Source organism: Pocillopora damicornis, chromosome 3, assembly GCF_964200805.1.
Source record: "Pocillopora damicornis chromosome 3, jaPocDami1.2, whole genome shotgun sequence".
Lineage (NCBI taxonomy): Eukaryota > Metazoa > Cnidaria > Anthozoa > Scleractinia > Pocilloporidae > Pocillopora > Pocillopora damicornis.
Window position 1 is genome coordinate 2,672,170 of NC_142672.1, and position 11,679 is coordinate 2,683,848.

At 33.7% G+C, this 11,679-nt stretch overlaps 1 protein-coding gene across 1 annotated transcript; it reads right to left on the reverse strand.

The window, feature by feature from the left end:
• Window positions 1-3,506: 3,506 nt before the first annotated feature.
• Window positions 3,507-11,547, reverse strand: LOC113666389 (uncharacterized). The gene is made up of 9 exons (XM_027182169.2): window positions 11,331-11,547; window positions 8,207-8,313; window positions 7,748-7,804; window positions 7,380-7,562; window positions 6,417-6,490; window positions 6,178-6,289; window positions 5,472-5,534; window positions 4,515-4,651; window positions 3,507-3,911 (listed from the first exon to the last, which is right to left on the reverse strand). Exons 1-9 carry the CDS (start codon window positions 11,521-11,523, stop codon window positions 3,812-3,814), a joined length of 1,026 nt encoding a protein of 341 aa, XP_027037970.2. The 5' UTR covers window positions 11,524-11,547; the 3' UTR covers window positions 3,507-3,811.
• Window positions 11,548-11,679: the final 132 nt, after the last annotated feature.

The following is an 11,679-nucleotide window of genomic DNA, read 5'->3' on the forward strand; positions in this document are numbered from 1 at the left end:
GCGAAGTATTCAAAGAGGCGGCAAACCTTTCGAGGTAGTCGTCTTTGTGTTGTACACAATCACCAGTGTTATCTGGAACATTGTTTGATAATCTAGCGTCCAGACAGGGTTGGCAAAACCATTCAAAGTTATCCATCAATTGCATAGCTTTATACTGATTAGGCTTAATGTTCCCGCACTTTATGTGAGTCCATCTATTGCATGAGTCACAGCTAACCGCTCTGTGGTTTGTCGCCACAGTCCTGTTGCAAGTAATACATTTATCGGGACCAGGATTCAAGGAGACGTCTCCGGATACACGTATTCGTATAGCTTGGTAGGAGCTCGAAGAATTAGGATAGTAGTTCAGGCGTCTATTGTAATAACCTTTTACGGTGATAGTTCTGCTAAGATGGCGGGTGGACGAGCTAGTTAAGCAAGGATCGTGTAGAAACCTCGTGTTGTAGACCGCACGTTAAACTACACAAAATAACATTTCAGGCGTTGGAGCACAGCACTTGGCTGAAGCCATTAGCAACAACAACTGTCAGCTACGCACGTCAGAGCTCGAAGCAAATGGAATCATAACAAAGGCAGGTAAGCAAAAGGCATATAATTTTCTAAGCAATTGTCAGTCTAAGTGTGAGCTAATTCTTTAGGCCTTAGCAATTCCATTTAAAAACTGAAAAGAAATTATTTGAACCACTTGCTATTCAAAATAACTGTGCGGTAACCAGCTCAGTGACATTTAAAATCCAATGATTCAATACGTAAATTAAAGCAAACTACTAATTCTATGAAGCTCAGAGCAGCGAGATTATTTGAACCGGATCGAAATGAAGAAAAACGAACCAATGAACATGTTTATTGAGAACAAAGGATGTCAAACTTTTTTTTTTATAAACGAACCAATAACATAACAGAAGGGGTGTGGCCTTTTCAATATCAGTCAAAATCTATCAATTTACTAGAAAGACCGCCTCAAGGGGAGGGTATGAAGCACCCCTCAAGAAAACCTTTACCCAATCTCAAATTAAATTATTTTCTCTTCCTTCTTTTACCATTGAAAATAAATTCTACACCATGATTTGAACTAACGTCAAAATATCTAAGGAAGTGTAGAATGCAAGTGACATAAAATCAATGTAAAATATTTTCTTGAGTAGGTTCTTGGTCAGTTTAATGATACCTATTAACCTCTTTTAAAGCAAGATTTATGAAATCAGTGGACCTCAGCACACACAAAAATTAAATAACAGAAAAGAAACTCAGAGAAAAGGAATTAATCCCACATATAAAAAGAATGGGAAGAAGAGACAAGGAAACCTCACAAAGACTTCCACTTGGCACAGCTAAGAAAAAACAACACTTGAGACTTATTCTCATTTTTTTAAAACACTTTCACTCCCAGTTTTCATGATTTTTGCGAGACTTTGGAATCAAAATGTAACTTTCCACATTTTTTAAAGAACACTTTTGATCTCTACAAACCTTTTTGAAAAAGCAGGTGATTAGAATTTTTTTTGTCCAAACACTGTTATTGAACATTTCTTTTAATCTCTTTTACAACTCGATAATTCTCATAACTGACAAAGACAGAATTTTTTCCTTACAATGTCAATACAATATCTAGCAGGCAAGTAATGAGAATGAAGAAATGTCCATTGGGGCAATATTAGTGGATCCAGTACCAAATTCTTTGAGCTAACATCATAAGTATTGTATGGCAGACAGTAAGAAGAATTACTGATGAGAGTAAAAAAATTTAAGGAACAGAGACACCTATGCAGAGTGGGGCTTCTTCCAATTTCCACTCCATTCCACAGAAAACCTTATTCGAATCTGTTTGAGAAATATTTCTATTGCTTAGAAATGCCAGGTGATGTCAAAATTTACATTCGTTTTGTAGTGGACAATTTTTCCAAGCCTTTGCATTCACAAATTTTCTTCTAAGAATCAACAACCTAGCAATTTCATGTTAGGCAAAAGGAAAGAAAATTCAGTGGATGTATTGATAAAGGTTCAATGGAAATTTTAAAAAAGTATTAGCAATCACAAGTTTGAAAAGAAGAAAAATCAACACTGAGTCCATAAAGCTACATGTAATTAACTCACAATGTCAATACAAATGATAAATAGTGATGGAAAATTAACCTTAAAATAACTTGTCTGAAAGTTAAAAAATTATACCAGAGTACATTTCCAACTGAAAAGTATACTTGTGCAATGAGATCACTACTTTCCAGAATTTCCTTTGGAATGACGACTGGAAGCTGCAGATTTTTTACCTCCTTTATCATTCTCCTGACTAACATTGGCCCATTTGTTCTTGAATTTTAAAGAATTGTGCATTTCTTCCATTTTATAACTGATAGTGGCACTTGTCATAGCAGCCTTTTTAGCAGTAACATTTGGCACAATTGTGGCTAAATTTTCTGCTGATAAGTATTTTGGTGATGAGTCAAACTCCAAAAACTGCTGCTCCAGTTGCTGGACAGCTTGTTGGATTTTATTTTTATGATACGTTGTTCTTTCCTACATAGAAAGGGAACAGAATCAGTGTTGAGTAACAGTCATTGATGAAGAAAAAGCTACAAATAAATACAGTCAAACCTGTATTAAGTAGTCACCATTGGGTGTGAGACTCAAGCAAACAAATTTAATCTTACACTCTCATGCTAAAGCCATTTTTTCTCTCTCCTTTATGGTTTTGAATTTATTCTGTTGATTTGAGATAGCAAACTGCTGCTTTCATCAAGTACCTATAAATCAATTATCCTTCCAAATATAATTTACACCTTGTTTGCTATGCACTCATTTCTAACAGCAGAAATTCTCTTTCAGATTACAGAAATGCTCATTTTAGCTACTCCATTTTTTCATAATTCCCCAGGGGAACATGCCCCGTACCGTCTTCCCCCTCCCACCCTTGATAGGTGATGTCCATAAAATCTCACTCTTTGCCAGTAAATGGACTTTAGAGCTCTAGTTGACTTAAACTGCATTGCAACACAGGTCACAAAATTACACTTTATAGAAAAGTATACAGGAAGGTTTATAGCTAATCAGTAACTAAAGCATTAAGTCTTGGAATAAAAAGGGATACTTTTGTCCAATATCGCTCCTAATGAAACGCATAAATGACTCAACAAAGACTAATTTTAGGCCCGCAGAAAAATTTAAAAAATGCACCACCTTCAAGTCCAAATCTAGTGATTGAATCTTCAAATTTGCTGACTCAGATCTTCCACAAGCAAAACAGTAAGCGTTTGAACAAGATCTTATGTCACACAAGAACTTTGGATTCTGTTTTCCACAGCATTCAACTTCAAAATTTTTCTATGATGACTTGAAATTCCTGTAGATGCTATGGATCAAAGTACCACTGGTCATCACTGAGAGAATCTAACAGCTGTACATGCTTGGGTTAAAGTGGTTAAATATAAATTAGATTTCACTGGTGTAAATCAGTATCTCCTAGGAGTACTTTACATGTTTATCAGCCAAGGAATGATAGAACACAAACTCTAATCAACATATCAACTTAATTCATTAATTTACAACTGTACATATCTTTTTTTTTTTTTTTCAAAAAAGTCAACACATTTTAATACAATCAATTTTCTTAGGAAAATACAAAAAAGCAGAGTGTTAACATAGGAGGTAAGTAGTTTCTTGGTTGTTTTTTCTTATAATAATGAGAATAAAGATAATTATCCCCAAGCTAAGAAGCTTTGATTTTAAAACAAATTTTCCCTGTCAGTACCAAAGGAAAAGTAGAGAAAAGAGTATGGAAAATATGGATACTAATGTTAGGATGTAAAGGGTTGGGTTAACTCTTCTCTGAATGCACATGAACATCTGTTATTCTATCAATAGACTCAAGCTGTTGTGATATGAACTTCAGTGTGTCCACTCCAGTAAGCAGTTGCCTAAGAGCAAACAAATGAACAGTGATAAATGATTCACTGAAATATAAGTTACACACTGCTCTACCCTACAAGGGCTCAGATGTCCATGTGAGATACAAGATACAGGGGGACTGTTCTTCATGTCCTTAGCACAACATTTATGATTTTAAAATATGCTAACAGAGTTAAATATTGCAGTTGTTTTTATCAAAAAATGTAAAAGAACAATAAATTATTTAGTAAAATTCCATGTCAGGATGCTTTTTTAACAATGATAATTCTTTTTTAAATATGAGCACATCTTGATTATCTAAAATGAAAAACCTGATGTAAACAGAATGTGTTCAACTTGAAGTATTCAAATTCTTGCAAATCACATTACAAAACTGAATATAGTAGATGAATGCCAACATAAACAATTTGAAAGGGAAAATTATTATCATTGACTCACAAAAATAATCAGTAGTCACTGAAAAAGTTGCTGTTAATAAAAAATTTATGACAAAAGACAAATCACTAAGATCTGTTAAAAAACAAAGTGCCTTGAAATCAAAATTAAAAACAAGTGATATTTTGTCGCTGCAGTTAGGCAAGCTTGGTTACAAGAAATAGCCATGCACACACCTTACTGCTTGTTCTGCATTTTTTGCTGCTATGTTCATCTGATCAGCAGCAGCTTTTGATTTATCTTTGACAGCTGTCATTGTATAATGATTGGCATCTAACAGCTGGTTATATGTTGCTATGGGAACAGACTCTGTCTGATGAGAGATAGCAGAAAAGTTATTGTAAACTATATGCAGAGGTAAATCAAAGATAATCTAACCTTCATAGATTTTGTTCCATGTCTGACCAAAGACCAAAACATTGGTCTCATCTGACTTATTGTTAAGAACATTCTGTACTGAAATTATTTTACATATCCAAATTAATTAACTTGCTGTTTTAGGTAACTACGATGCAAGTTAGCTCATGGAAGATCACAGATGTTAAAAATGACATAAAAAATGATTGCTAGTCAATAATTAGAATGGCAAATTCCTTAATTTCAAGTACAATTTGGAACAAACAAGCTCATGTAAGTTTTTCAAAGGTTTTCTGTAGTTGAAGTTAAATAGTTTTAAATTAAGATAGAAAACAGATTTTCCTTTTTCTCTACTATTTAACAAAGTGGCAGAAGAGAGGGGAGGGGGGGGGAAAACTTATTCCCAGGGCCTGGTGCTTGTTTGCCATTATGGTCTCGACAGTGCATGTTTACTCTCATTAGAGCATGGGTGCTTATAACATTCAAGGAAATACTATATGCATGAAAAATATGCAATATGTATTGATAAATAATATGTAAAGTTCATTAAAACCTTGGAAATATCATTCTGTGTTTGTTTGAAACAAATAAAACAACAATCAACAGTTTTTAAAATACCTTGTTAACAATTTGTGTTCTTTTTTTACACAGAATTACTATTTTCCGCACAGTGATACTTGAAGCTGCATTTCTCTTAGCTAATCAAAATCAAGAAAGTTTTTCAGGTATATTATTAGCTAATAAGTAGCAACAAAGTTATGAATCTTCTCCCAAACCTTTAATATATTAACTTCTTCCATCAATTTTGCAACTGTAGCTTCAGCTCTGAGAGCTCTTTGCTATAAAATAACAACAAATATAGATGGATATACAATGAATTTTCAACTCAAACAAGTTTATGAGGACTACCTTATTTAATATTCTTAAAAGATCAGCGTGATATCCTTAGTCAGTAATAAAAGAAAACCCTTTTAATAGTGTTATAATATTTATTGGCAATAATTTTTTCATATCTTGTGGGCTGACATATTTTAGGCTTTAATTTATATAATTATCAATATTAACTTTTAGCTATCTTCAGAATAGTAGGTAAGTGAGATAACGGATTTGCACCAAATGCATCAGAAGCCTAACTGATAAATTAAAAAGCTGTATAAGACATGTTTCAAATCTATATCACTGCTATCAAAATGTTGTACTAGCCTCCCCTTTGTAGTCTACCAAATTCCAGAAAATATTGTTGTTGTCAATTTTTTAAAATGATATCATCTTGTAGTCTTATTAACAAGCAAAACCTATTTCATAGCCTACATTCCCCTATAAAAACTTTTCATTCTGACACAATCTGAATCCCTAAAAAATTTCAAAGTGATACCATGCCAACTGTGATGCTTGTGAAGAAACAAATTCAAAATAAAATCCAACAGAGTTGTCTGACCTACAAGCTAATGCCTCTATAGAAAAGTCTTGCATTCCTCTCACCGTAGTCAATTCTAAATTTTTCTCCACCATTTGCACCATATTTTCTAAAGCTGCAGTTTCATCTGCCTCTCTTTTCTCAATCTTTGCAAGTTTCTTTTGCAAACTTATAATTCTGGTAGAGAAAACATACAACACAAATGTGTTATTCCAAATTGTTATTAATTTTTGGGCAAGAAACTTTACCCTCCCAGTGCCTTTTTACATCTACCAGTAAGTATTTCTTAGCTGATTCATGTCACCTCTTCTTTTCTTTATCCACAGTTTGGTTGGATTCCCGTAACTCTCTTCTTAGTTTCTCATTTTCCTCTTTCAACTGTGGAAATAACATGGAAAATTTTGAATCAACCATGTTTATACTCTGAAATTGTTTACTGCTTTCCAGGAGTAATGGCAGAAATCAATAGGTTTTTCCTCTCAGTTATGTGATTTCTACTGTGGAAAATAAACAGAGGAGGGCTTTTTTCTGCAGAATACCCAAATTAAATGAATAGTCAAATGGAATGCATAGGAACTTCTGTGGCTGATAACTAATCATTATGGTAACAGGGCCAAGTGGAGTCCAATTCAGTCTGTAATCATACAGTCAAGTGATTAAGAAAATTGGACAACCACAAAACTGGAGTCCAATTTGTCAATCACAAGTATGATTACCAACAGAATTAGACATTAATCTCCAATTAATAAAAACTGTTACAATTTCTGAAAACAACAAATACATTTACAACAAATATCTCTAGTAGAGACAATGTCAAAAGTAAAAAATTCCTCAATTTTGGAAATTCCATTAGCTTTTTTTAGGATAAGTGGTTGTTGCTATTATGGTTATTGTGACCAATTCTGTGATTGGTGGATTTGGCTGAATGACTGTGTATGATTGGCTGCTTCAACTGTCCAATTACAAGTGTAGGATTACAGCCAACTGTTAACAACTTTACAGAATGGTTAGAGAAAAATAAAGCAGATCATGCACCAATCACATTAATTTGAGGAAATTGTATTAGTTATGATTAATAATAAAAATAATTATAATTAAAGTTGTGAAAGTCACAGAGCAGATGTTAATTAAATTCAAAGTAATATTGCATGTGGTTAAAACAAGTGTTATTTGAACTCATACTAAAAGTTAGTCTTATATTTTACACAGGATAAGAAACTTTGGCCAAAAAGTGTTAAATACTCTCCTGAAGGTAGTTGTGTCTAACCTGATTCATTTCTTCAATGATCTTTTCTTGAGTCTCAGAGCTGTCTAGAGAAGCTACAAAGTAGTTGATACTCCCACTCATTGGTGACTCAAGGCTACTTGTTAACTCGCTCTCATCCTCTGTCTCTGAGCCACTGTCACTTTGGGCAGCAGTTTCCATGTTTAATTCTTGACTTTTGGTTCCCTACATATTTCAAACACAAATAAAAGAACTTTGAATATTGAAAGTGTGTTTGTTCTTTTTCTAAAATCATCACCTTTAATTAATTTAAAAAAAAATCAAGTCAATGATCTACAAAAATAATGGAAAATATATTATTATATTTTAAACCAAGACCAACCAAAGAGTATAACATGATCAGTTCCTACATTTCTTTTTCCATTATCCTGATCTGTGTTCACTTCACGTACTTCATCATCAACTATCTATAAAAACAACATAAAAATGACACAACAAACTTTAAGATTCTTCACCATCTTCGTACTCACTACACGCTGTAAAAGGAGACTTAGAAATTTTATGATCAAAAAGTTATCCCAAAAACAGTTTCCTGTTACTTGTGAAAAGAAGGAAATCTCATGAAGGTTTGAGTAGCAAAGAAATGATTTAAGAGTGATAAGAAATACATTAATAAACCAAAATTACAGATGAGAAAAAAATACACCAGTAGCTTTAAAACACTTTCTATATGAAAAGCAATGAAATACCACAAAACACCACGTGCTTGTATCAAAAGTGATAGGATTAGGTAAATTATAGTCATCTTGATATGCAAGACCTGCTACTATCATAGGCTATTGGTTGGCCAAACATAATTTAAATATTACCTGCAACACACGCTTATTTCTTGATGCCAGGTCATCTGAGAGGAAATTCTTGAATGAAAAGGGATTGACTACACCTTGGTCATTACCATCATCACCTTCATCATTGACTGCCAGGAGTACAATAGAATAAATCTTATTCTATATTAAGATTAATAATTATAACAATAATACAAAAATTTTTATATCACCCTATTCTAGAGCTCTACGGTGCTTTACAATAAAATGTTTCAAGCAGTAACTTGATAAATAGTAAATTAAAAAAATACTAAAGCAAAACTGCAAATTAAAATAGCGCTTAATAAGATAAGTTTTAAGGTTGCTCTTAAAAGATTTAAGATTTAAACTACATTTTATATGCTCTGGAAAATTATTCCACAGTTTAGGAGTGCAGACCCAAAAAGCACGATCACCATAAAATTTTAACCTTGATTTCAGTGTCACTAACAAGTTTATGGTTGATGACCATAAACTCCTAGATGGCTTGTAAGTCTGCAACAAATCGTGAATACAGCTAAGACTTAAACAATTTAACGATTTAAAAGTCAACAGTAGGATTTTAAAAAGATTAACCCATGTGGCTTTATGGCATAAAACTATACATGGCAGTACCAGAGAGTTGTTTTGGGTCATTTATTTTTAAAGCAGTTTTGCACATTTGTGCTATAATTGTATCATCATGAGAGTCATAAAAAGACTTAGAATTACTGCATCATTCACAGGAAAAACCAGATTAAATCAAGGATAATAGAAATAGTCATGGAGTACTGGCAACTGGAAAATAACTTATGGGAAACCTCTCTTGTGGATCAAAAAAACAATCAAAGGTACTCATCAAGAGAGTGTCTGGCTCCAAAAATGAGTCAAGAAGAAAATCTTTCACTAAGAAAATGAGATTGTCTGTCATGTTAAAGCAAACAAGCACAATCAAATTTAATCATACCACCTTACATGTATTATTTTGTTACCATTTTTCTTCTGAACATAAATCTTTGGATTCCAACTCATTAATCAAATGAATTTAACATTGGAAGAAAGTAATTATGTGTGTCTGAGCAATAGGTGTGATAACCTGACACAGTCTGGACCCAGTCTTGCAGAGTATAGCAAAACTCTACCAGATCTTGTGCATGCAAAGGTGATTCTGCCATGTGAAACACATGGTGAGAAAGGAAAAAATGAGTATGCATCAGTGCCATACTCTGCACTTAAGGCCTGGGCATAAAAAATAGAGGACTATTCAAGACTGTCTGGTTTTCTCAAAGATATGAAATGAAGTTGGTCACACTTGTTATAGTTGTGTAATGTGCAATAATTAACTTTTATACATTAATATCTTTGAAAAGTTCTGAGTCCCCTTAAATTTGTGACAATATTTAAAGATGCAGAGCCCCTTATTTTATTGTATTTATAATAGATAAGAACAAAGGATGTCCTACTCTGACTAGCCTGTATGATTTTTTAGGATATCCTACATTCTTATGTATTTAATTTATATTTATGGATATGGTAGACCTTTGCAGGCCATATTTTTGTAACTCAAATAAAGTATAACTATTTTTACCATCAGTTTCTACCAAATATTTTTGTAAAATATTGAAATGTACTTGAGTTATTTACAGAAACATTTTTCTGAGCTGAACTTTTTGAGCCACCAAATTTTAAGAAGCCAATTATGATGTATCAACACAAATGACTTCTGTAATGTTTTTCGCCACAGAATATATGGGGTAGTAATCGCATAAACATCTTGAATGTTTTTATTTCAGTTACACGTGTTCATCATAATAGTCTGCGAAAAAATACGTAGAGATAAAAAGGGAAAGAGTCCTTGGGTTAAAGCTTGAAAGAAACCTAGCCATAAGAGCCAGGGGAAAAAATCTTGCCAAAACAGACAAGGGCTCATGGTATATGCAATCTTCACTGCTTGCCCTCAAGCAACCATCAACAAGTTCTGCCTACTTGGGGTCAGTAAGAGTTGAACTTGATGGCACCAACAAACTTTCCATTGCTTTGAAATTCTTCTGAACAAAGCTCTGTTGTGCACAACAGCATGATAGTTTCCTGCAAATCATATTTTTGTTGAGAGTCTCCTGGGACTCTGTTTCTGTGCTGTTATTGGCAGTCAGCATTTCAAGTTTTTCAGATTGTTAACTTGACATGTGGTGAACAAAAAGTGAGGAGTGTTAACAAAACTTTGGAGGTGAAAAAACACACTCTATATTTACGTTAGTGTGTCTTCTTTGGATGATTAAATAGGGTATAAAACCTTTACAGGTTGACTTGAAATTTGGTCCAAAGGCTCCAGATACACCAATCTGAAGACCATGTAGGGCTTTTCCCTATTTTAAAATTGATCTCCTACAATGGTCTCTGATGTAACACATATCAGTAAAAGTTTGATGACTAAACTTAACAAAAAGATTACAAAGCAACCAATAGGAACATCAAAAAAGCCCCACACGGTTTTCAAGACCAACCTAATGAGATTGAAATTTGCAGAAGTTTTGTTTGTGCGGTTAGATTTGATACCGAATCAATTCGCTTAGAGAACCATTGTCCGTTTCAGATTGTCCCGTTTAAGTCGGTTTACCATTGGATCACGTTGAAACGAAACAACTTTTGTTCGATAGTGTATTTCATAACCTTTCCATTCATATATGGTTTGTAGTGATTACGCTTTTAATAGCGTGGTCACAATCTTTTTTAGCGAAGGACACCCGCGAAAGTCTACCGTATCCTTAACTTTACGACGTACGTTTGTTAAAAATAGTAGGTCGAAATAAAGATTGTTGTCGTACGTTTCATCCATATTCTCGGTAAATTTGTAGTCAGTGGACTCAATTTTAGCTCATTGGAGTCGTCAGACATTCCAAATGTTAGGCGTATTCGAAACTACGTTTTTGATATCAACCAAGTGACTGATTCATACGTACTCATGAAAACAAAAGCAGTCTCCTAACTATTCAGAGCATAAAACCTTTCTCTTGATTTCTACGGAAAGTGGCCACAAATACTAGTATAGTGTAAATACTTCATATAATATGACATCGGCAATTCCTTTCAAGTAAGAGAGTACTCTAAATTTGATATATTTAACAATGCAAGTCATTTCCTGTAAGCTCACCCTGTCTGCTGACTTCCGGAAAAGGCGGTTCATCTGTGGAGCTGTCCCTCTTTCGTACACTTGCGGGAGAACTTTTTGATTTATGTTTGTCTTTTTTTATCTTACTTGTTGTGGTCTCAGTTTCTTGTTTCGATTTTACAAACGCTTTAAAGGAGAAAGGATTCTCCTTACTCGAACTATCCTTGTCCGCCATCTTTGTACCATTCTTATATCAGTTCATATAATTGCACTGTACCGTTCTCTAGTAGTTACAGTTTTGTGTGGAGTGGGGAGGGTGAAGCAATTTCTTACTCTTCAGGATCAAGATATCGCTTTTAATAGCCCTTTTCAGTAATATTCTGCTACATGA

Bases quoted from the DNA above. Each gene is read 5' to 3' on its own strand.
- LOC113666389 (XM_027182169.2), bottom strand. From the start codon at position 11,523: ATGGCGGACAAGGATAGTTCGAGTAAGGAGAATCCTTTCTCCTTTAAA. The intron at 6,290-6,416 runs GTGACATGAATC...TTTCTCTACCAG, and splicing joins GTGGATAAAGAAAAGAAGAG to AATTATAAGTTTGCAAAAGA. The intron at 3,912-4,514 runs GTGTGTGCATGG...GTTTGCTCTTAG, and splicing joins AATGCAGAACAAGCAGTAAG to GCAACTGCTTACTGGAGTGG.